The following is a 24,741-nucleotide window of genomic DNA, read 5'->3' as shown; positions in this document are numbered from 1 at the left end:
GAAAAGCATCTGCATCTCTCAACAGATTTATTTCAATTGTCTTATGCATTCTCACAAATATATATACAGTGGTACCTTGGGTTACATATGCTTCAGGTTACATACGCTTCAGGTTACAGACTTGGCTAACCCAGAAATAGTGCTTCAGGTTAAGAACTTTGCTTCAGGATGAGAACAGAAATCGTGCTTTGGTGGCGCGGCAGCAGCAGGAGGCCCCATTAGCTAAAGTGGTGCTTCAGGTTAAGAACAGTTTCAGGTTAAGTACGGACCTCCGGAACGAATTAAGTACTTAACCCGAGGTACCACTGTATATATATACACACACACACAAACACACACACAATGGGAAGTGTTCAGAAGCATCTGTAGTTTTTGAAATACCAAATAAATTTTTCATCGGATTTCCCTGGAATTCAAACAAGTTGTGTCACTTAAGAAATCATCCACAATATTTATTTTTAACTGATAGCGTAAGTTACCTTGATACTTTAAATGGTGTTAATAGAGATCTCCTCATCTGGATGCACGTTATTGAAACGTACGGTTTTGGACAAAGTCCATAGTGTTTCGTAAGACTGGGCTTAAACCCGTTTTCTCTTCTTTGTCTAGGTTCCTGCACCCAAACGAGGAGAAATTGTGAGACAGATTGGTGATGCCCTGAGAAAGAAAATCAACGTTTTGGGAAATCTGGTACGGTTTGCTGCTGTGACAGTAATCGCTCTGGCTGAAAGTTTTGGAACCATGTCTAAAATACAGCTACATCTGTAAAATAAGAAATGATACAGTTTCGCTTGTGTGAATACCGTGGGGTTGCAAACCCCGACAATCGGCAACTGAGCTTGCAAAGTGCAAAGCTCTGCTTTGCCCTCACAATTCGATTCCAAACTGCGTGGGCAAAAATGGAGCACCCGGCGCCATTTTGACAGCCAGTGATTGACTGCCCACCTGTCAGACTTGACACATGGGAACTGGGGTGATGGGGATCCAGCCCACTGGTCGGTGCAGTTCCTTGCCTCTGATTTATATAGCCCTTAGTATAATATTTCCTATTCAGTGATTGAACAGGACCAACACATTTCCTTAATATCGTCAGGTTTCTTTGGAGATGGGGAAGATCTCTGCTGAGAGTGTTGGCGAAGTCCAAGAATATGTAGATGTCTGTGACTACGCAGTTGGCTTATCCCGGATGATTGGTGGACCTGTCTTGCCTTCGGAAAGTAAGCATGTATCTTTCCCCTTTTTCTTTCTGAATACTTAGGTAAAGGTAAAGGGATCCCTGACCATTAGGTCCAGTCATGGCCGACTCTGGGGTTGCGGCGCTCATCTCGCTTTATTGGCCGAGGGAGCCGGCGTACAGCTTCCGGGTCATGTGGCCAGTGTGACTAAGCTGCTTCTGGCAGTGCACGGAAACGCCGTTTACCTTCCTGCCGGAGTGGTACCTATTTATCTACTTGCACTTTGATGTGCTTTCAAACTGCTAGGTTGGCAGGAGCAGGGACCGAGCAATGGGAGCTCACCCCGTTGCGGGGATTGGAACCGCCAACCTTCTGATTGGCAAGTCCTAGGCTCTGTGGTTTAACCCACAGCGCCACCCACGTCCCTCTCTGAATACATACTGGATGCTATTAAGTAACCCAGGGCAGGAAAATCTCAGCGCTGTCAACTTTGTGGCTGCATTTCACAACTGTTGTCTTGAGCGTGTTTGCACAGTGAAGAAAATTTGTATTTTCTTGTACAGTGGTACCTCAGGTTAAGTACTTAATTCGTTCTGGAGGTCTGTTCTTAACCTGAAACTGTTCTTAACCTGAGGTACCACTTTAGCTAATGGGGCCTCCCGCCGCCACTGCACCGCCGGAGCACGATTTCTGTTCTCATCCTGAAGCAAAGTTCTTAACCTGAGGTACTGTTTCTGGGTTAGCGGAGTCTGTAACCTGAAGTGTATGTAACCCGAGGTATCACTGTCTTTTCCTCCAAGGAGCAGGCTGAGCGATGACTTCATTGGTTCCAGCGGAATAAGTTATCATCCCTGTGGATCACCTTGTATAACTCCTCAAAATGCACAAATGAATGGGTTGCAAGTGTGAGATTCTCCTTGCCAAACCTTGCTTCCCCCTCAGAATACAAAACTAGAAAGAAATAAGCTCTTCTGGCAGGATTGCAGCCTTGAGATAACAACAGATATAACTTTCATTGCATGGCTAAGGGTTGGGTGTGGACTCTTCAATTACTCGGCTAGGAGCGCTCCAATTTTCAGTGAGCAGAGGTGGGAGGTTTAACCCTTCGCTTGCGTTGGGAGAATGAAGGATCACACCTCCACTTCTCCATGTACTGTGGTCCTAGTGAAAATCCATGCAGCTGGCATTATGATTTTTTCAAGCAGCACAGGTAAATAGGTTGAAATGGATGTATTGAATAGTATATGTGATATATGTGGCATTTATGGGTAACACTGGAAACCATGGAAGGGAAATCCACGGGCGAAGAAATTTATGGGGTTTTTTTGTTTATGTGAAAAATCAATAAATAAGATTTACAAAAAATATGCTTTTTTTCAGCAGGTAGCGGTATACAGTTAAAGTATTTTTATATCTTAAAAAAGAGACCTTATTTCAGAGTATATAAAAGAAATGCCTGTAAGCACGTTTTGGCTCAAAAAGTAACGAAATCGTACAGTAACTGGTGACCTCTTAACTTAAAACAGGTGTTGCACCTTTTGAGTATATTTCATGGATGTTGGAAAGCTGTACACCATGCTTGAAAAGACCACTAAATTGGGAGCAACTATTGAATTAGGTTTGCGCTCAGTGCTGAAACCTGATTTAATGCACTCAAACCATGGTTTCTCCAGGGACGCGGGTGGCGCTGTGGGTTAAACCACAGAGCCTAGAACTTGCCGATCAGAAGGTCGGCGGTTCGAATCCCCATGACGGGGTGAGCTCTCGTTGCTCGGTCCCTGCTCCTACCCACCTAGTAGTTTGAAAGCACATCATGTGCAAGTAGATAAATAGGTACCGCTCTGGCGGGAAGGTAAACAGCGTTTCCGTGTGCTGCTCTGGTTCACCAGAAGCGGCTTAGTCATGCTGGCCACATGACCTGGAAGCTGTGCGCCGGCTCGCTCGGCCGATAAAGCGAGATGAGCGCGCAACCCCAGAGTCGGTCACGACTGGACCTAATGGTCAGGAGTCCCTTTACCTATTGAATTAGGTTTGCGCTCAGTGCTGAAACCTGGTTTAATGCACTCAAACCATGGTTTCTCAGGCTGGCTTGTTAAGCTAAGTAGACTCTGTGTTGAACCAGCGCCTCTGTTTTGAACGCAGCAATAAGCTGAGATTATTTTAAAAGCGGAACTTTACCGAGTCAAAGTCGTCCTCTGAAGTATGCCGGAGGAGAAAGGGAGGGAGGGAGCCTGACTCTTTACTCAAGCTGGTTTTGGCCTTATGCGCTTGTGGAGCTCATCCTATGCAAACAGAGCTATTTTTTGTGCTTTGATGCGAAGGGCTCTGCCGTCCGATTATTTACTAAAATAAGCTCGGTGCCTAAAAAAACTATCACAATAAGCTTTACGACACAGTGTGCTTGTGGGGATGGAATTTGGCTAATTCTTGTGTACACTGAGTTCCTTGGATAACGAGAAGGATAAATAGAATAAATGAAATCCTATGCTCAACAAATGTCCTCTGCTTGGCTTTTTATTTGCAGGGCCTGGGCATGCCTTAATAGAACAATGGAATCCTTTGGGATTAGTAGGAATCATCACAGCTTTCAACTTTCCTGTAGCAGTTTATGGCTGGAACAACGCAATTGCAATGGTCTGTGGCAACGTCTGCCTCTGGTAAGTCGATCTGTCCTACTGTATGGTGATGGCTTTAACTGGTGGCCTCTAATTTAACAAGGGGCGCTGCGCCGTTTGAGTATATTTCGTGGTTGTTGGAAAGCTGTGCACCGCAGATGCAGAAACTGGGCGTTGATGGATTCCAACTCCCGTGAGCTCAATCAGCATGGCCAATGGTTGAGGATGATGGGAGTTGTAGTCTAGCAACTGGCCACCTCATGAGAAGAGAAGACTCTCTGGAAAAGACCCTGATGTTGGGAAAGATGGAGGGCACAAGGAGAAGGGGATGACAGAGGGCGAGATGGTTGGACAGTGTTCTCGAAGCTACCAGTATGAGTTTGACCAAACTGCGGGAGGCAGTGGAAGACAGGAGTGCCTGGCGTGCTCTGGTCCATGGGGTCACGAAGAGTCGGACACAACTAAACGACTAAACAACAAAAAAACATCTGAATGGCCACAGGTTCCCCGACCCTTCCGTATGCTAAGTATATATTCGCCTACACAGCAGTTCTCTGGAATGTACTTAAAGCAGCGACTGTTTCCATTTCGTTATTGAATCTCTGTTCAGCAGCTAAGATAGTCGCCTAGAACTACTGAGTCATATTTTTACAATGGAAAGATTATGATGCTTATTTGGTTAGGTACCCTGGCTATCGGGCACTTGGGACCAAGTGAAGATGCCGGACATCTCCATCCTCTGCCTGGGGATCATTAGATCTGGGCTGTTTTCACGCACTAGTAACACATTCTGTAGAATTCTATCTGTTATATTTTATCGGCACAATCGGAATGAATTTCAGGAACCAAAATGCTTTTTCTGTGCAACCTGAGCAGGAGGAGTGAATGAGATTATAGTTAATTGTTCTAGCTTATTTTAACTTATCCCACCTCACTGCTGTGCTTGCAGTTGGGAAGAATTTTCTTGTATTATGAATGGTCCGCGTCACCGCTAAGAAAGAGGTCGGAACAGGCCAATATATAGTTGGACTGTCCCTGGATCAAGTGACTTTTTTTCTTTAAGTTCTCGAAGTTCCTAAACTAGCTGAAGGTTGTCATCTGAACTAGCCAGATGCTTAACTAAGAATCACAGTCGGTCCATCATTTGAAGAATAAGACGTTAGAGTCGTCTCGCCCTGAAATGGCAACAAGCCATTCCATTTTGGCGACTGTAACCTTGGTTTAAGGAGACATTTGGCATGTAGCTTATACATCTGAGTTTCTAACGCTGTACCCAAGTCTTAAGTAAGCAAACATTGGTGGCCTGTTATTTCAAAGTTGCATGTTGTTTGGAGTTCTCTCATTTTAGCACCTGGTTAAAATGAAAAGATGAAAAGCTGGTAATCTACTGCTTTAGGTAATTTTAGGTGTCCTAAAATGTAGCAGTTTCTTAAAATATCATGCAATGTTCTTTTTAAAATAAACAGTTGGGAAGAATAATCTTTCCTGGTTTGTTTCCCTCCAAAGGAAAGGTGCTCCCACAACGTCGCTCGTTAGTGTCGCCGTTACAAAGTGAGTTTTCACTTACCTCTATCAGTAGAACCTCTGTGCTTCCTTTCTGTCTCCTGTTCATTCTTCTGCATTGTTTTAATAAGCTGGCTGAGTGCCGCCTTCACTGCAACTTGCATTCTGGGCTTCTCTGGTAACGTCTGAAATGAAAGGTCTATGTCAACCTCCCTACTTTGGTTGCATTAGGGAGGGATGTGGATAATAATAATAATAAATTTATACCCCGCCCATCTGGCGGGTTTCCCCAGCCACTCTGGGCGGCTCCCAATCAAATATTACAAACACAATACAGCATTAAACATTAAAAACTTCTGTAAACAGGGCTGTCTTCAGATGTCTTCTAAAAGTAGGATAGTTGTTTATTTCCTTGACATCTGATGAGAGGGCGTTCCACAGGGTGGGCACCACTACCAAGAAGGCCCTCTGCCTGGTTCCCTGTAACCTCACTTCTTGCAGTGAGGGGACCGCCAGAAGGCCCTCACCGCTGGACCTCAGCGTCCGGGCAGAATGATGGGGGTGGAGACGCTCCTTCAGGTATACTGGGCCAAGGCCGTTTAGGGCTTTAAAGGTCAGCACCAACACTTTGAATTGTGCTCGGAAACATACTGGGAGCCAATGCAGGTCTCTCAGGACCAGTGTTATGTGGTCTCAGCGGCCACTGGAAGGTCATGTATGAGCTGCCTCTTCTCCACATAGTTCCACATCTCATTTTGGGGGGTTTCTACAAACCCTCCAAAACAGATTTAGGGGGTACATGTAGGGGAAGGAGGGGAAGGTCCTGTTGACCAAGCCAAAGTTGTTCTGTGCATGCTTCCAGCTAGCTCTCCATTGAATACGACCTTTTCATGTGTGCATTTGGTAAGGTGATGAAAAGTCAAGTCTCACTATGTCCTGCACGTCTAATCCTTTCTCCAGGGAACCAGCAGGACATCTAATGAATCTTATTTCTTTGTTTCCTAGAATAGTTGCCCAGGTTCTGGAGGACAACAAACTGCCTGGTGCTATCTGCTCTCTGGTCTGTGGTGGGGCAGATATTGGGTAGGTGCAACGTTTGGTATTTTTATGCTCAGTTTGGGAATATAGTCTGGTGGATCTTGTTAAATCTCCATTAATCTCTTAATGGTACTTTTAATCTACAGCTGCAAATGTTTCCTATGCTATTGACTCGTTGCATCAGAACAAGAACGAGGCTTCACTTAAACTGTGATCTCCTGTGAAAACCCATCCCCTCAGTAGACCTAGAATTGACACGACCACGCTGTCCCCTGCATATCTGATTGGAAGTAAATTCCGTTGGGTATGGCAGAGCTCACTCCAGATAAAGGATTGCATTGTGCACCCACTACCACAAATACGATGGCTAGAAATGTCAAATTCACTAGGAGGTTGAATTTACAGTAAGAAACCACACCTGTCCCTGATCAGTCATTCGAAGAGCCATTCTGAACCTTCCTCAAGGTTCAATTTCCACACTTAAAAGGAATAGCTGTCTTGTGGCAACTTTGGTGTGTTCTCCCTCCAAATACAAAAACTTTCAAATATACGTGCTCCATAATCTTTGAGTGGCAGAGCGGAACGCTAAAGCGGTGATTTCCAAATTTTCCCCCTTGGGCCACTTGAAAATCGCTGGTGGTCTTGGTGACCACTTAATGATCTTTCTTGGTGGACCACTTTATGATCTTTCTGCAATTACAATAACTTTGGGCTGGATTTGCGCATGAATTTTAATTGTGTTTTACGGCTGATATTTCTTTCGATTTGTTGTTATTGCCGTTTGCATCCCATAGACTTCTGATTGTGATGCTATTGAATGCAGTGTAGGAAACAAAAGAAGCTATAGATTTGGAAAAATGAATGCAAACATGGCATGGGACGGCAGAAGGAAGCTTGTTCATGCTGTTAAAAATACAGACTTTCCTTTAGACAAATAGCGAAGTTGATGGCTGAGGAGTGTCACAAGAATTATATATTTAATTGGCACAAATGTAACATGTTTTGAGAGTGAAGCACAGGGCTCCCCCTTCCTCCCACCCTAACATACTTTCTCATTCTACCTGTTTTGCCACTGACTAAGAATCTTCCTCTGCCCTCTGTAGCAAGGCGATGGCAAAGGATGAAAGAGTGGATCTCTTGTCCTTCACTGGCAGCACCAATGTGGGCAAGCAGGTAGCGATGGTGGTTCAGGAGAGATTTGGTAAGTGGCGTATCGTGATCCAGTATCTCTTCTGAATTGAAGGAGTCTTACAATTTTCTATGTTGTCAACTGCCCCGTGTTCTTCAGGTGAAGGGCAGTACACAAATTCAATCAATAATAATAATAATAATAATAATAATAATAATAATAATAATAATAATAATAAATAATGCTGCTGCTGCAAGTGGAAAGAAGAAAAGAAGAAGAGTTTGGATTTGATATCCCGCTTTATCACTACCCTAAGGAGTCTCAAAGCAGCTAACAATCTCCTTTCCCTTCCTCCCCCACAACAAACACTCTGTGAGGTGAGTGGGGCTGAGAGACTTCAGAGAAGTGTGACCAGCCCAAGGTCACCCAGCAGCTGCATCTGGAGGAGCAGGGAATCGAACCCGGTTCACCAGATTACGAGTCCACCGCTCTTAACCACTACACCACACTGGCTTTGGTCCAGCAGAACTCTTCCTAAGTTCTTACAAGAAGCATCATGCACAAGCCCTTTGCATGCACATAGAGAAATTCTGAACTGTGGCCTGCATTAAGGTTGTTTTCAGCTTACAGAAGAAGCTGCTTTTTAAACAACAACAACAACTTTGACTCCCTTCTTCTTTTGTGAGCCTCTTTATTTATTTAGTCCATAAATTTTATTAAAAAAAACACCCGCTCAAACCGGCAAAGTCATTATGACAACCGGGCGTGAGGAGGACATATTCCTAGCTAGGAATTGTGGGTAATGTTCACATGGCTTACTGCTTTTTTATTTCAATAGGACGGTCTCTGTTGGAGCTTGGTGGAAACAACGCTATTATAGGTAATTAATATTTTCATTAAACGTTAAAGCCAATCTCTGGCTGAGTGAATGCGCATGGCCAATGGCTTTGCAGCATGTACTTAGGATTTTCCTGGAAATCCATGAGTCCATGTGGTTGACTGAAACCCAGGCTCTGCTTTCATGATGAGCTGCTGGTGCTTACATTTAAGAGGGTGCTCAAAATCTGTTTTGAAGTGGCACTTAATAGCCTTTCCTTTCAACCTCATTCCACCAAATGAAGGTCTTTTGCTTCATTTGTTACTTGCCAAAATTCCGCAGAGTCCTCTTTGGCCTCCTACTGCCAGCAAATAAGATTCCAGAGAAAAAACCGGGGTACCCTTGTTTTTCTTGAGCATAAAGTCGGGGGCCAGATGGCACCTCCAGTTGCTTTGTGGTGTTTGCTACAGTTCCAGATCAACGGTGGGAGCAGAATTGTTGCAGAGCTGTTATATGTGGATTGGAGTTGCAGTTCAGCAACACTGAGAGGGCCAGAAGTTCCCTATAGAAGACGTTTTCTTTATCTTTTTTGTGCAGTGTGTGTGTTTTGCACTATCCAGTTATACTCCACTGTGTACCTGTCTCACCAGATCCGCGGGGAACTGGTCGATTCGCCTTGATTCAAAACAAAAGGGGGGTTTTCAGTTGTTACTCAGAGTAAAAAATTAGAGTTGAAATCAGTGGATTGAACTTACTTATGTTTGGTGATTTTAACTACTACCTACAAGTTTTTTGGGGGGTTTTTTGGGATGCGGGTGGCGCTGTGGGTTAAGCCACAGAGCCTAGGACTTGCCGATCAGAAGGTCGGCGGTTCGAATCCCCGTGACGGGGTGAGCTCCCGTTGCTCGGTCCCAGCTCCTGCTAACCTAGCAGTTCGAAAGCACGTCAAGGTGCAAGTAGATAAATAGGTACCACTCCAGCGGGAAGGTAAATGGCGTTTCCGTGTGCTGCTCTGGTTCGCCAGAAGTGGCTTAGTCATGCTGGCCACATGACCTTTACGCCGGCTCCCTCGGCCAGTAAAGCGAGATGAGCGCCGCAACCCCAGAGTTGGTCACGACTGGACCTAATGGTCAGGGATCCCTTTACAAGTTTTTTTATGTGTGTGGCTGTTGGCAGTTCTGTACTCTGAGGCCTTTCAGGTGTTTTGCTACTGCCTATAAAGGCCATTGAATGCTTTCAGAATCAAAACCTGCTTCTCTCTTCCCTAATGCTATTTTCTTTTTTGAAATCATTTTTATTTGGTTTTGCAAGTACAAAGTTGTAAAAATCAAAATATATATCCACATACAGAGATTCCTCCGAATCTTGGGACTCCCCGCCCCCTTTATGGAGTCCCATTTTGAACATTTACAACTGCATATTCTTCCATACTCTTAACTTTTATATCAATCCATCTTGTCCATGGTATTCGTTACAAAACAAGTGAAGTCAAAATCCTGCCAATGTTTCCATCTGCTTACAGTGGTCTCCTAAACAACTTATAAAAATTTCCCCATTCTTTTGTAAAGCTTTTGTCCTCTTGGGTTCTGAGTTTTCCAGACAATCTTTGCCATCGCTCTTCCCTCACGCTTCTTGACTGACTGCTCAGACTGTCGCTGAGAGTCTCCTCCGTCTCCGCAGTTGCATCTGATTTCTCCCCTTTCTGTATCTTCTCAATTGCAGTCTTCGAAGATGCCGACCTTCAGCTGGTCATTCCGTCGGCCCTCTTTGCGGCTGTGGGGACAGCAGGCCAGAGATGCACAACTGCCAGAAGGCTGGTAAGAAGCGCTGGGATTTCTGTGTCTTCTCCAAACGCCTGTTTGGATGGTAGTCGGAAGCCTGCAGTGGCGTTAGGAACAGTTGTGGCTTGTGCCCAGGGCTGGATTTAGGTTTGATGAGGCCCTAAGCTACTGAAGGTAATGGGACCCTTTATATGTCCAGCTGTCCTTTGTCAACAACAAATTGCTGCTGTTTTTTGTGTTGAATATATGCTGTATGGTATTTTATGGACCTAATAGGTATCTAAAGCCATTTGCACATAATAAAATACAGTGGTACCCCTGGTTATGAACTTAATTCCTTCCGGAGGTCTGTTTTTAACCTGAGGTACCACTTTAGCTAATGGGGCCTCCCGCTGCTGGCACACGATTTCTGTTCTCATCTTGAGGTAAAGTTCTTAACTCGAGGTACTACTTCCGGGTTAGCGGAGTCTGTAACCCGAGGTGTTTGTAACCCGAGGTACCACTATATGCATTTTAATATTAGATAATAGGTACAACAGCTTGACCTACATTCAACTGTGCTGCACTGCAGTCTGCAGCTGCATGCTACATGTTGCCATGTAGCCAGTCCATGCAGAATGTATGCACCCTATATATAGAAATGAGCAAACCAGTGGCATTTTAGGGAGCAGGCTAGCGGGTGGGGCCCATTACTTCCATTGTAGGAGCCTACACAGCACAAAACACTGTTGCTGTACATAGGTTTTATTTTATTTTTTATCTTATATTTTGGAAATGTACATCCAGGTTTTTTTGCCTTTAAATTTTTGGGGGCCCCCAAGAGAGTGGGGCACTAAGCTATAGCTTACTTAGCTTATACGTAAATCTGGCACTGCTTGTGCCCGTCCGAGCTGGTAGGATGGCAGGCCAACGGCTCGGTGGAGCCAGAGTCCAACAATCGACAGAGTCAGGTAGTTATCATTTTGTGAGTAAAACCTCAGCGCCTAGGACTTGCCGATCGTCAGGTCGGCGGTTTGAATCCCCGCGGCGGGGTGCGCTCCCGTTGCTCGGTCCCAGCGCCTGCCAACCTAGCAGTTCGAAAGCACCCCCGGGTGCAAGTAGATAAATAGGGACTGAGCTTGGTTTGTCCTAAGGCAGGCAAAGGCAAATTCGGCCCTCCAGCTGTTTTGGGACTACAACTCCCATCTTCCCTAGCTAACAGGACCAGTGGTCAGGGATGATGGGAATTGTAGTCCCAGAACATCTGGAGGGCTGAGTTTGCCTTTGCCTATCCTAAGGGACGCGGGTGGCGCTGTGGGTAAAACCTCAGCGCCTAGGACTTGCCGATCGTCAGGTCGGTGGTCTGAATCCCCGCGGCGGGGTGCGCTCCCGTTGCTCGGTCCCAGCGCTTGCCAACCTAGCAGTTCGAAAGTACCCCGGGTGCAAGTAGATAAATAGGGACCGCTTACTGGCGGGAAGGTAAACGGTGTTTCCGTGTGCTGCGCTGGTGCTGGCTCGCCAGAGCAGCTTCGTCACGCTGGCCACGTGACCCGGAAGTGTCTTCGGACAGCCCTGGCCCCCGGCCTCTTAAGCGAGATGGGCGCGCAACCCCAGAGTCGGTCATGACTGGCCCGTACGGGCAGGGGTACCTTTACCTTTACCTTTACCTTTTTATCCTAAGGGACCAGCCTCCACCAGTTAGGAGCGGCTCTTGTGTTTGTGCATGCCTGTTGCTCCCCTTCTCCTGCCTGAGCAACACAATATCTGTCCAGTTCCAGGAAGGAGTTGTTGTCTGAGTGCATCAGCAGTTTTAAGCACTGCTCACTCTATAACGGTCTGACTGCCCGCAGAAACTTTTCAATGACGGACTTCCGATTGGCCGCCCGTTATGCTGGAAGGGAGCTCTTTCGCTTGAAACATAAAAAAGTAGAAATTACTTGAAAGAAAACAAATAGGCCTATGTAATGGTTCTAGGGGTTGCTCGTGCGTAAATCGGCGCCACACCTGGCTGGGTTACCTGGGTGAACCCTTTCTGTCCGGACAGCCACTCACCCGTGGCTGTCTCAATCGCTGGCAGAATCCGTCAGTGGGCGTTTCTTGAACTTCCAGCAAATAAGTTCTTTGACGCCTAGTCTCCGCCTACTCTCCCTGCACGGAAGCCTTCTGCGCAAGGAGGGCGTAGGCAGTGGAGGACCCTTGCTCTCCCCGCTGGTCTCCGGCAAGGAGTCATGGAGCCACCTCGCCGATTCCCCCATCTGCCCCCCTTCTCCCCTGGTGCTACGCTGATTTCCTTCCCCAGAAGATGGGCTGCTTCTCTCCCTCCCGGGACGCTCTCCGGAATCCCTCTGGAGCCCTCCCTCTCCCTCTGGCTCCGATGGCAGTTCCCTGACAGCCTAGGATTAAATTAGGTTATAATTAAATAAATGGGATTTAGAATGTTAAGAAAAGTGAGTAAGATGGACTATAATTGGAAATTGTTTTAGTTTAATAATGATATTGGAAAGCTGTTACTTTTAACTACAAGGAAACTCAGAAGGGAGGAACTTGAGGAAGTCAACCAAGATGCTTAAAAGGTTGGATTTGTGAAGAATTAAGTTTGTTGTTATTGTTTATCTGTTTATTGTTCCTCTTTTTTTAAAAAAAAAGAAAAGAAAAAAGAAACTTTTCAATGAATCATTACATAACTATTAGGTATGTTCCTGTTGCATTATTATGTAATTTATGTGAAAATACTCCACATCATAATGATGGAATGCTCCGTTTGTTGTTGTTCATGTATGCCTTCCATCATCATTAATATAATAATAATAACAATAATTTATTTATACCCCGCCCACCTGGCTGGGTTTCCCCCGCCACTCTGGGCGGCTCCCAACAGAATATTAAAAACACGATAAAACATCAAACATTAAAAACTTCCCTAAACAGGGCTGCCTTCAGATGTCTTCTAAAAGTTACATAGCTGTTTATTTCCTTGACGTCTGATGGGAGGGCGTTCCACAGGGTGGGCGTCACTACCGAGAAGGCCCTTTAGCAAAGAATGGAACCAGAAGAACTCTGGTTAATTCGGAAGCGATTATCTTTCTTTAAATTTGTTTCCAGCACAGTTTGGATTGGTGCGGTTCTGTAAAAATGATACGTATTTTTTTCAATCTTTCAAGCATTGGATAAATTTTGTTTGCCAAATGAGCCATGCTTAGCCAACAGATCACAGGCTTCACAGCAGCCTGGGGAAAATCCCAAATGCTCTTTTAATATTCTTTTTTTTATTCTAAAACCATTAGTTCTAAACTCAAAGGGGGATTTTTGTAGAACAAGATTTCTACTCCTTTCCCCTGACCTGTCTTCCAAATCTCCTATGGAGGGTCCTTAAGCTTTCCAAGGTGTATTTTGGGATGTTGGGGCTGCAGGAGGAGAAAGGAAAGACCCGTTCTATTAATGGATGTCTGCTTTTGCGTGATGTTTGATGTCTCCCATTATTACTGCTCGCTTTTGAAATAAGGTTATTTAAATTCTGATCAGATCTCCCCAGTTCACAATGAATAGGAAAATACAGTTCTGAATTGCAGGCTTATGCAAATGAATAAAACCCAATAGGTGAAGCAGAAATGTTGGCACATCTCATTTAAGTCAGCAGTTACTTAAAATCTCATGGGTTTTAGAGAGATTTAGGAGAAGTACCTAGCTTTCTCTTGATTGTGCACAGCGAAATAATTCCACGTTTTTTCCTTAAAGACCAAAATGTGCACTGGATTCTAAGTCTTTGATTAAATGTTTTAACTCCAAGTGCTATTATTTGGCTTTAGGCAGATCGAAGATCTTCAAATTCTGTTTTATGGTTTGCCACACCAATTGCCGCATAAAGAAGAGCCCTTTGTTTGCAAAAGTAACTGGATTCTAGAGCCTTTCGCTGCTGCTGTTTGAATATGTTGGGCTTTGTTAATTTCCGCTTTAAACGTCTTGGCAATTTTACCCCGAGATGGTGGAAGAATTTGCCAGCTCTCAAAAATGCCATCTGGTTGAGAAATAGAATGTGCATTTCTCAGTATGTATCTGGGAAGAAAGAGGAACTTGCCATAACTTAGTTTGATATTGAGGACAGCATAAAAATGGAAGTACTTTACAGTCGTATCTTGGTTTTTGAACAGCTTACTTCTCTAATGTTTTGACTCCCGAACGCCACAAACCCAGAAGTGAGTGTTCCGGTTTGCGAACTATTTTTGGAAGCTGAACGTCCGATGGGGCTTCCATGGCTTCTGATTGGCTGCAGGAAATTTCTGCAGCCAATCAGAAGCTGTACTTTGGTTTTTGAACATTTTGGAAGTCGCACTTTGGTTTTTGAATGTTTTGGAGGTCGTACTTCCAAGGTACGACTGTATTGGCATTTTCAACATTCGGAACAAACTTTTAGCAGCCCCGCTGCTCTCTGCAGGACCTTGGAAGTTAGCACCTCTGTTGCCAATCTTAAACCTATTTTTTTCTTCTAATGTTTTCTTAGTTTTTGCATGAAAGCATCCATGATGAAGTGGTGGAGAAACTTGTAAAGGCGTACGCACAAGTCCGTATTGGAGATCCTTGGGACGGTAAGAGCTCCTCTTTGCTCTGGGAACCATTGCGCAGTGGTTCTTGGTTGGCATTGGAGTTTGGGAGAACTGAACAGTTGCCCACTTCCCAAACTGCCATTTTGGGGGGCGGGGCGCTTCATCATAGCTCTGCCTCTGCCTTATGGGATTACCTGTGAGGTGTCTGAGAAGAAACTCTGTGCGCACACATTTGTGGGGGTTTTGAACCACCCAAAGGCCTTGCCCAAACCGCTGCTTCTCTTGCTTAGGAAGGAGAAGTTGCATTTTGGCGCAAGAAAATTGCTTCAAGCAGCTCCAGCTTGGGCCAAGCGTAGCTAATCCGAACTTCTCTCTCTCTATATGTATATAATGCTTGAAGATGAAAGCCCAGATGACCATGTTGGCCCCCAAAAGAGGACATGTCCAGGTTTCCCCAGACATATGGCAACCCCGTTCCTCCCCACCTAAGCTTCCTGCCCCCCAGCCAAGTGAGCCCCGATACCGCTCTCGCGAGCTGGAGGGACTTCTTTAAACGGTTCGGTGGAGGCAAGGAAACCTTTTTGTGCCCCAGCTGAACAAACCACTTTGTTGTTCTGTTCGCGCGAAACAGCGGGGCTTCTTTAAACAGCTCAGCAGAGGCATGGAAGCCTTTTTCTGAGAAAGCTTCATCATAGCTAGAGGAAAGTACCTGGTCTGCTACTGTTCTCTAATATATCTCATATATATATCTCTAATTAATAATAGTAGCATAACTTGTTCCTCCAATTTAATTCACTCTTATAAGCCTTAATTTTAACTCCCCTCCCACCCTTTCTCTGGTTTCGTATCTGTTGTCTTTTTGACTGCATTTTCTTACTTTACTAAATTATGTTCATTACTTTTGTCACATCTACGGCTGAGTATTTCTTTCCCCTGGTCTGTTACACTTATTTTCTTGTTATAATATTTCCCCCATATATTCTTTATATCATGTCCAGCCCTCTTTTAAATTCTTAATTGTCTTTTTTTCGAGAGAAGAATGGCCCCTTAGAATATTGGAATATATAGAACTTGGCGGCATAAAAAATAGATGAAGAAATATAGTGCAGTTCTCAAGACAACACAGCGGTAGGCATTGTGGTAAATGTGAGCTGTGGGCCGTGCTCAGATATACACTTTTCTTTTCTTTTTTGCAGCAAACACCCTCTATGGCCCTCTGCACACCGAGCAAGCGGTGAAGTTGTATGTCGATGCCGTGGCCCAGGCCAAACAGCAAGGTGGCTCTGTGGTCTATGGTGGGAAGGTGATTAAACTCATAAATACTTGTATATCTCTATATATTTTCCCTACAATTACAAAAAAAGTTAAAGCTGTCATCTTGAACGTGTTTCTCCCAACAATGGTACACTTTTTGTTTCTTGGAGGATAAAAGCTGCTTGCAGGATGGGTCATTGATTAGTTTTATTTCTGATCATGGTTTTTGGATGACGGATAATTTTAAAACAAAGCCCCACCGTAAAGCCTAGAAGGTGAAATTCCTTGGTGGTCGTACTCTGAATGCACCCACTGATATCCATGGTCTTTTCAAAGTTGATGGGGAATCTGCTGTCTTTGTGAGGTTACGAGTTCTGCTGAAAGCAAGCCGTTTTAGTGAAATCGGGAATTTTATGTATGACCTGTCTTGCCCGAAACCAACTGGTGCCATTTTCTTCTCCACCTTTTCCATTCCAGGTTATAGATCGTCCCGGAAACTATGTTGAGCCGACCATTGTGACTGGTCTTCCACATAACGCGCCGATCGTGCAGACGGAGACGTTTGTCCCTATTTTGTACGTGATAAAATTTAAGGTAAGTTTGGGTGTTAAAGACTCGCTTTCTTTACACGTTCAAAGGTGGTAGCATCATGAAGAAGGGAGGGGAAATTAATGGCCCATAAAAATGGTGCTGAATCGCACAAGTCAGCATCCAAGTATTGGAAACCTTGAAATCCTTTCAAGTTTTGATTGGCAGTTGGCAACAGAACATTGAGGTGGTATGTTTTTAAGATGACATTTATGCAGGGACATTTGTCACCAAATGGTGTTAAATATGTTGGCCATAGCATGGGTTATGTCAGGCAATATATATATTTTATAATAATTTTTATTAGATTTTCTGTTTTACAATTTCAAGTAAACATTTTACAAACTGTAAAATATCCAGTGACTTCCCTTCTTCTCTTTTCATGGTCCATTTTACGTATCCTACGTCCCTGTATATTTTACTATAACCCTTCAAATCAGTTTTCCACTTCTACATCCATCAAAAATTATTTATTCTGTTGAATTTATCTTAATGCTGCCAGCATTTCAGCTGTATATAATTATAATCCATATATTCAATAAATGTTTTCCAGTCTTCTTTAAACGTGTGTTCTTCTTGCTCTCATGTTCTATATGTTAAATCTGCATATTTTGTCAAATTGCTAATCCTCTTTAGTTGGGACCTCGCTCACTTTCCATTTTTAGGCTAACAAAACACGGGCCGCAATTTTCACATATAAATAACCTTTTCTGACACCTGGGAATTTCAGTCTGGGTTATCCCCAACAAAAAGGATTCTGGGTTTTTTTGGGGAAAGTACTTCTAAACATTTTTTTCAATTCATTATGGATCATTTCCCAATACCCTTTTACCTTTTTACACGTCCACCACATGTGGAAGAACGTTCCCTCCGCTTTGTTACATTTCCAACACTTATCTGATTCTCTTTTATAAATCTTAGCTAATCTACTTGAAGTTAAGTACCTATGAATGATTTTCAAATAGTTCTTTCAATGAATAACATGCAGTAAATTTCAGGTCACTTTTCCAGAGTTTCTCCCAGAGGTTCAGATCTATATTGTGTCCTGTATCTATTGCCCAGTGTGTCACTGAAGCTTCAACAAGCTCATCTTTCGTTTCCCATTCTAATAGAAAACTATAAATTTTAGACAAAATCCTTATCCTTATTTTGCAAGAGTTCTTTTTCGAATTGTGAGCTTTGGTCCAAAAATCCATTCTTTCTACCTAATTTAAACATATTGTGTAACTGGTGATATTGCAACCAATCTGTAACCCAAGGTTTTCCTTGGGTTGTGTCAGAGATTTTGGGGCATCCTTAATTTTCCTCTCTGGAAAACCAGAGCTCGGGGTGAAAACTCGGGGTGAGCTCCAACACACAAGCAAGAGGACTATGAAAAAGGAAGAACTGTGCTTTTTGGGAGGATGGAGCAGGGAGCAATTAGAATGGTACTACTCTCACGAAACAACAACAGGAGCATTAAAAAAAGAGTAAAATAACTGATAATTTGGAAAGGAAGGGTGGGCTGGAAGAACAGGGAGCTGAGAAGCAAAGGAAATGAAGAAAATACTTTGGTCTAGTAGAACCTTTAAATGTCTTCCAAGTCAGAGACAGAATTTGAAAAACCGCAAAGAGCCACATGAGACAAGGCTATATTCCTCCTCCAAGTAAGAGGGCTTGGAGAGTCTGGAAAATCCTTCCCTTCCCTCATTTATATGGAGACGTTAGTTTCCTGTTGAACAGCTGCAGTGCCATGTTCATTTTTAATAATAATAATAATAATAATAATAATAATAAAAATATAAATATAAAAAAATTATACCCTGCCCATCTGGCTGGGTTTCCACTCTGGGCGGCTCCCAACAGAATATTAAAAAAGCGATAAAACATCAAACCTTAAAAACTTCCCTAAACAGGGATGCCTTCAGATGTCTTTTAAAGGTTAGTTATTTGTTTCTTTGACATCTGATGGGAGGGCGTTCCACAGGGCGGGCACCACCACCGAGAAGGCCCTCTGCCTGGTTCCCTGTAACCTCACTTCTCAACTCATTTAACAATGTGCACTTTTATTTCCAGACGGAAGAAGAAGCCTTTGCATGGAACAACGAAGTAAAACAAGGTCTCTCCAGCAGCATCTTTACCAAAGATTTGGGCAGGATATTCCGGTGGCTGGGGTATGGCTCTTCCCTTTTCTGTGGACAGAGGTGGGGATATTATATTGGAGGGCGGGGTATTTACATCTGCTTCAAACATTGCCTAGAAGAGATTTCCAACTCCAGATTCGTTGTTGGAGATTGGTCCTTCTGGAGAATTGAGACTCACGTCTGCTTTGATAATCAATTTTCCTTTCTTTCCAGGCCAAAGGGATCAGACTGTGGCATTGTAAACGTCAATATTCCAACCAGTGGGGCTGAAATTGGAGGTGCCTTTGGTATGTCCCCCCCTCCCTGCTCAAAAAAAATTCTTGAATGCTATTGGACCTACAGAAAGTTCCTAAATTTCCATGCAGGTCCATAGATGTGGGTGGTCATAGTTCACAGATGACCTACACAATTATGTCTGCTTTGGGATCACTCCAGTCTCCCAGCTTTAGTCCAGGGTATTGGTAGTGTATTTTGATGTACAGATTGATCCTGTCTGCCCCATCCCACCCCACGGTCAGGCTGTAATAAGCTGGGCACCATCTAGAACAGTGATGGCCAAACGTGGCCCTCCAGCTGTTTTGGGACTACAACTCACATCATCCCTAGCCAACAGGACCAGTGGTCAGGGATGATGGGAATTGTAGTCCCAAATCAGCTAGAGGTCCAAGTTTGGCCATCACTGATCTAGAAGGAAGGGCTTCAGAGTTAGACATACATCAAACGCAAATGTTCCTATTTATTCAGCGCAAGTCAAAAAGATGCCTTATTCCAAGTTTTGGAGTAATTTTTTGTTGGAGTATTTGGAGTACAGTGGTACCTTGGCACTCGAACGGCTTGGCTCCCTAACAAATCGACTTCTGAACGCCGCAAAAGTGAGTGTTCTGGTTTGTGAACGTTTTTCGGAAGCCAAACATCTGATGCGGCTTCCACTTGGGTGCAGGAAGCTCCTACAGCCAATCGGAAGCCACGCCTTGTTTTTCGAACTGTTTCATGAGTCGAACGGACTCCCGGAATGCATTAAGTTCGAGACCCAAGGTACCACTGTACAATGGAACCTCGGTTTTTGAGTGTCTCAGAAGCCGAACGATTCAGAAGCCAAACGTCAAAAACCTGGAAATGAATGCTTCCGTTTTCGGGTATACCTCAGAATTCGAACGGCTTCTGAGGCACGTTTCTCCATTTTTCTCAGTGGAATTTGCCGACTGCCTATTGTGCCTCAGTTGTTGAATGTTTCGGAAGTTGAACAGTCTTCCAGAACAGATAACAGTCGTACCTCAGGTTACATACGCTTCAGGTTACAGACACTTCAGGTTAAAGACTCCGCTAACCCAGAAATAGTGCTTCAGGTTAAGAACTTTGCTTCAGGATGAGAACAGAAATTGGGCTCCAGCGGTGCGGTAGCAGCAGGAGGCCCCATTAGCTAAAGTGGTGCTTCAGGTTAAGAACAGTTTCAGGTTAACAACGGATCTCCAGAACAAATTAAGTTCTTAACCCGAGGTAGAAAAAATATGCAGCCTAGCCACTCCTGCTCTTCAATGCAATTTCTGTATAAGGTTTTCGTTCTCTAGTTGGAAGAATGTACTGAATATTGCTGGCTTCACGATGGAATCCCTGCTATCATGAGAGCTATGAATTTGAGATGACTTGGGCATTTTCAGTAGGATAGAAGATGCTGAGATTGTTTAGCTTTCAGTGAGGAGAGGAAAGAGGCCGAATGTTTCTATAGTCTGTCTAGATAAGAGCTTGTTTGAGAAGTGCAAAGAGGCATTCCTTGGTTTTCAACCTGCAACATCTCTTACCATCCCCTTCTCCCTAGGCGGTAATAAACACACTGGAGGCGGAAGGGAATCTGGCAGCGATTCGTGGAAGCAATATATGAGACGATCCACTTGGTAAGAGCTCAGGGGTTATGGCCGTGTAAATATTATCCGAGTTGCCCTTCAGGGGAAAGCCAAATAAGCAAAGCAAACCACAATTTAGCCTTAACCGAAAGTCTAAAGATGTTAAGGGGGGAAAGAACGCAAAAACGTAATTTAATTAACCGAGTAAAGATCCAAAATCAAATGTCAACATTCACCACTGCCATCCTCCCTGCAGCTGTTGTTTTAAAAGTAACAAACAAGGCATGCTAAACACATGTGCGCATCCTCTAACTTGACCCTAATTTACAGAGAATTGGATTATTATTTTGTGTCGTTTCATTTCTTTTCTTTTTTTTTAATGTCACATTCTTGGTTGAAAATAAAAAGTACAAAATCACAAGTGCACAGAGTGAGGTAAGACACGCAAAAAAGGAGAACAAGCAGGAAATAGTCCCCATAGAAAACCAAACAGAAAAAGATACTGTGTAAAACAAAAAAAGGGGGGAAATTCTTATTGTAGTTAACCAGGCCTTAATTTCCTAGTGTTATTTCAAGTAAGAAACCCCTACGCCTATATGCCAGAGTGTGGCTTGCTGTATGACTTGTTCCATTAGTGTGATAGCACAGCACTAGAGGGAGCTGTTATGTATAGCTTAATGTATATGCATAACTGAATTAATTATATCTGCATTATTCATGTCAGGAGTAAGTCCAACTTGTTTATTTCCACCTTATGTGTGTCCACGTATCCTTGTTATCCTGGCAACCTATGAGTAGAGATGTGTATTGGCAGGAACTTTTCTGGCAGAGACTCTGTCAATGCTTTCCCCCCCCAAACTCTGACATTAGTTTGAAGTTGCTTCAGGTTAATCCACGTTCTCCTTATCTCTGTGAGAGCGTTTTTAGATCTACTTGGCTGCTGTGGAGAACAGGATTGTGGGCAAACAAACAAACAATACAGTCGTTGGTTTTCGAACAGCCTAGTTCTTGAACGTTTTGGCTGCCGAATGATCAAAACCTGGAAGTGACTGTTCTGGTTTGCGAACGTCCTTTTGGAATCCGAACGTCCCATGGGCTTCTGCGGCTTCTGATTGGCTGCAGGAGCTTCCTGCAGCCAATCAGAAGCCGCATTTTGGTTTTCAAATGCTCTGGAAGTCAAACAGACTTCCAGAGCAGATTCCATTCGACTTCCAAGGTACAACTGTAATAATAAAAATAAATAGTTGTTGTTCTTATTAACAGCAGAGCGGCAACTTGCATCCCATTCAGTGATGCTAATTCAGGGATGGGGAACTTGTGGCTTTCCAAATGTTGGGCCTCCCAATTCCCATCAGTCCCAGCCAGCATGACCAGTGGTCAGGGTTGATGGGAATTGTAGTCCAACAAGATCTGGAGAGCTGCAGCTTCTCCATCACTGTGCCAAACAGATCCAGAGTGGTGTGTGAGAAAACCTGAAGCCATATGATATCTTGAATGAAAATGCAAATACAGTAAATGGTTTCTAAAAGCGATAATGGAATACAGAATGGCAAAAGATGTTCTACCATAAAAATAGCAGTAGAAAAACTAATGTTTATTTTTATTCCTCTTCTTCTTCTTCTTCTTCTTATTATATTATATTTTTATTAGTTTCATTTCTGAATCACTTTATGCGAAGCATCCTGAAGTGATTTACACTATAAAAATGTCTTTAAAAGCAGTTAAAACAATTGCATATGCAAAAATAATTTTAAAGAGCAGCTATAACCATTAAAAGCCCAATGTCTTCAATTTCTTTTTTCTTTTCTTTTCAAATTTTTTATTAAATTTTCTGTTTTACAATTTAGAACATTCATTTAAACAACCTTAAAATATTGAAGACTTCTCTTCTTCACTTTCCATGGTTCCTTTTGTGTAGCATAAATCCCTGCATATTTTACATAAACTAAACCATTCAGTATTCCATTAATACATCTATCAAAACTTATCTACACTGTTGAATTTATCTTAATGCTGCCAGCTTTTTCACATGTACAGAATTTCCCCCCATATATTCAATAAACATTTTCCAATCTACTTTAAACATATGTTCTTCTTGTTCTCTTATTCTATATGTTAGATCTGCAAGCTGCGCATATTCCATCAGTTTAAGTTGCCATTCTTCTTTGTTTGGGACCTCGCTCATTTTCCATTTTGGGGCTAACAAAACGTGGGCTGCAGTAGCGGCCTACATAAATAACCTTCAATTTCGATCGAATTGTTTGATCCAGTAGGGTTCTTGGCTTTTCCTTTGCTCCTATAACCTGCATATTTTACTTAATGGCTGGGGCAACCCAGTCGAATGGGTGTGGTACAAATAATAAATTATTATTATTATTATTTATTATTAATTAATTTTTAGTGACCAACTCTACTTTATCTGTTTATCTTTCAGCACCATCAATTACAGCAAGGATTTGCCTTTGGCCCAAGGAATCAAGTTTCAATAGCATCCTTGCAAATGTGCTTCCCTGGCTGAACTTTGCGTTGAAGAATCAAGTCCCTGTCGATTTGAAATGTTGGACGGAACTCCCTCAAATCACGCGGCGTTGAGGAGACTTGACTGCTCCAGTGTCCCCGGAGACATACCGAGGGTCCCTCGTGGCCCCTGGCCCCAAACCCCTTTGCCGCAATAGCCGTATCAAAAATGACTGCATTTTACGGAACCCAAGTACTCAAAAGGGTCTGGAGAGGAGGAAGGCTGAAAAAAAGCTGTCTTTGTGCTGCAGTGTGAGGACGGCGGGAACATTCTCCTACGTCTTATCTCTCGGTGCATCACAACACAAATATACAGGCATACCTCGTTCCATTGCGCTTCAGTTCATGGCCCTTTGCACATATTTTTCCTGGCCACTTCCAGGGTTAGGAAGCCCCACACCCCAAATGCCGCCCCACTTTTGGCCGCGGAAGTGGAGCTGAAGCTGTTTTCCCCCTCTCCTGCCCCCGCAGCCAGGCGAGCCGGCTTAATAGACTATAGTACGCTGCAAACATAACTTTTATACGCACTGGGAAACCCCTCAAAATTGTGTGACTTGCTTTATATTGCAAATTCAGCTTGCTGCAATATCTCCGAGGTATGCCTGTATATCATGCACTCCGTAATCGTCTGCCTTCAAACCGCCTTGCCATTGCTCTTACTGCTCAGCTCCCAATCTTATACAGACGACTGGAAACAGATTTTGGGGGGTGATTTTTGCATCCACCTCCTCCCCCCCGGGCCAATTTTGTTGACCCCCAGGTATGTCCCCGAGAGTTCCTTTCTGGAAATCCCAGTTAGGCAGAATATTTGCACACATTCTAATCATGTATCCTGGACTCTGGCGCTGTACTTGAGTTCCAGCGAAGCGCCTGTATTTCTTTGAATCTTAGATCATGACCTACAAAATTCTACAACGCCGCCTGTGCCTGTTGCATTGGTCACGCACAACGAAACTGTGCCAAAGTGTATTGGAAAAGATTCCTATGTAGCCGGTTGCAATGCAGAAATAAAACTTCTACGTCTCTTGCTATCCTGATCGACCTGCTTATTTATTTACTTGGGATATCCAGTGTGCTGAAAAGTAATAATAATAATAATAAAAATACTCTAGGATTAGGCAGAATTTTTGTGCTCACAGTGTGCTGCTTGTGGTGAGATGAAATTCCTTCCTTATTCTTAAAAAAAACACTGTAAAACAATGGCTACTGAAGGCCTGTGATATTTCTATGCAGTGCTATTTTTCTAGAAAAAGAGGTGCCGGAACTCACCATGAACAGAGAGGGTCCAGAACTGAGTTAAAACGAGTTCTATGTAAAAGTGTCTTCTTTGGCGATCACTCGTAGCCGAGTAAGATTGTCTTCCATGAACACAGTCTTAACAGTGAGTCCGTAAGTGACGGTGGAGGCCAATTCTGGATCCACACGTCCTTCCACAGTGGGGAGATAGGTTTCTGGGTGGGAGTTGATCACAGTGAGGGTTTGCCAAGTGTGCCTTCCTCTTAGCACGTTTCTCCCTTTTGTCCTGAGTTCGAATGTCTTCAAAGCTCATGACACCTTTGGTCAAGGCTGTTCTCCAATTTAGAGTGCTCGCAGGCAAGTGTTTCCCAGTTGTTGGTGTTTATACTACATTTGTACAAAGCATAAGACCCAGGGGTCAGCAAACTTTTTCAGCAGGGGACCAGTCCACTGTCCCTCAGATCTTGTGGGGGCCAGACTGTATTTGGGGGGGGTGATGAACAAATTCTTATGCCCCACAAATAACCCAGAAATGCATTTTGAATAAAAGCACACTTTCTACTCATGTAAAAACACCAGGCAGGCCCCACAAATAACCCAGAGA

At 43.6% G+C, this 24,741-nt stretch overlaps 1 protein-coding gene and 1 long non-coding RNA gene across 2 annotated transcripts in view; both read left to right on the top strand.

The window, feature by feature from the left end:
* Positions 1–23,932, top strand: part of ALDH7A1 (aldehyde dehydrogenase 7 family member A1) — a 28,440-nt gene extending 4,508 nt beyond the window's left edge. Inside the window, exons 4-18 of the mRNA XM_083576916.1 lie at positions 610–690; positions 1,094–1,217; positions 3,700–3,832; positions 5,297–5,341; positions 6,299–6,376; positions 7,435–7,532; positions 8,299–8,340; positions 10,000–10,094; positions 14,536–14,620; positions 15,775–15,881; positions 16,310–16,426; positions 18,476–18,573; positions 18,757–18,830; positions 20,360–20,435; positions 22,819–23,932. Of these exons, the coding sequence (XP_083433042.1) occupies positions 610–690; positions 1,094–1,217; positions 3,700–3,832; positions 5,297–5,341; positions 6,299–6,376; positions 7,435–7,532; positions 8,299–8,340; positions 10,000–10,094; positions 14,536–14,620; positions 15,775–15,881; positions 16,310–16,426; positions 18,476–18,573; positions 18,757–18,830; positions 20,360–20,435; positions 22,819–22,873 (1,308 nt within the window). The 3' untranslated portion in view covers positions 22,874–23,932. The remainder of the gene's footprint in view (positions 1–609; positions 691–1,093; positions 1,218–3,699; positions 3,833–5,296; positions 5,342–6,298; positions 6,377–7,434; positions 7,533–8,298; positions 8,341–9,999; positions 10,095–14,535; positions 14,621–15,774; positions 15,882–16,309; positions 16,427–18,475; positions 18,574–18,756; positions 18,831–20,359; positions 20,436–22,818) is intronic.
* Positions 11,235–14,513, top strand: LOC310745103. The gene is made up of 3 exons (XR_014539937.1): positions 11,235–11,343; positions 11,726–11,998; positions 12,435–14,513. It is a non-coding gene; the product is annotated as an uncharacterized lncRNA (long non-coding RNA).
* Positions 23,933–24,741: the final 809 nt, after the last annotated feature.

Source organism: Podarcis filfolensis, assembly GCF_964270895.1.
Source record: "Podarcis filfolensis genome assembly, chromosome: 11".
NCBI classification, from domain to species: Eukaryota; Metazoa; Chordata; class Lepidosauria; order Squamata; family Lacertidae; genus Podarcis; species Podarcis filfolensis.
This window is presented reverse-complemented; position numbering and strand designations above follow the sequence as displayed.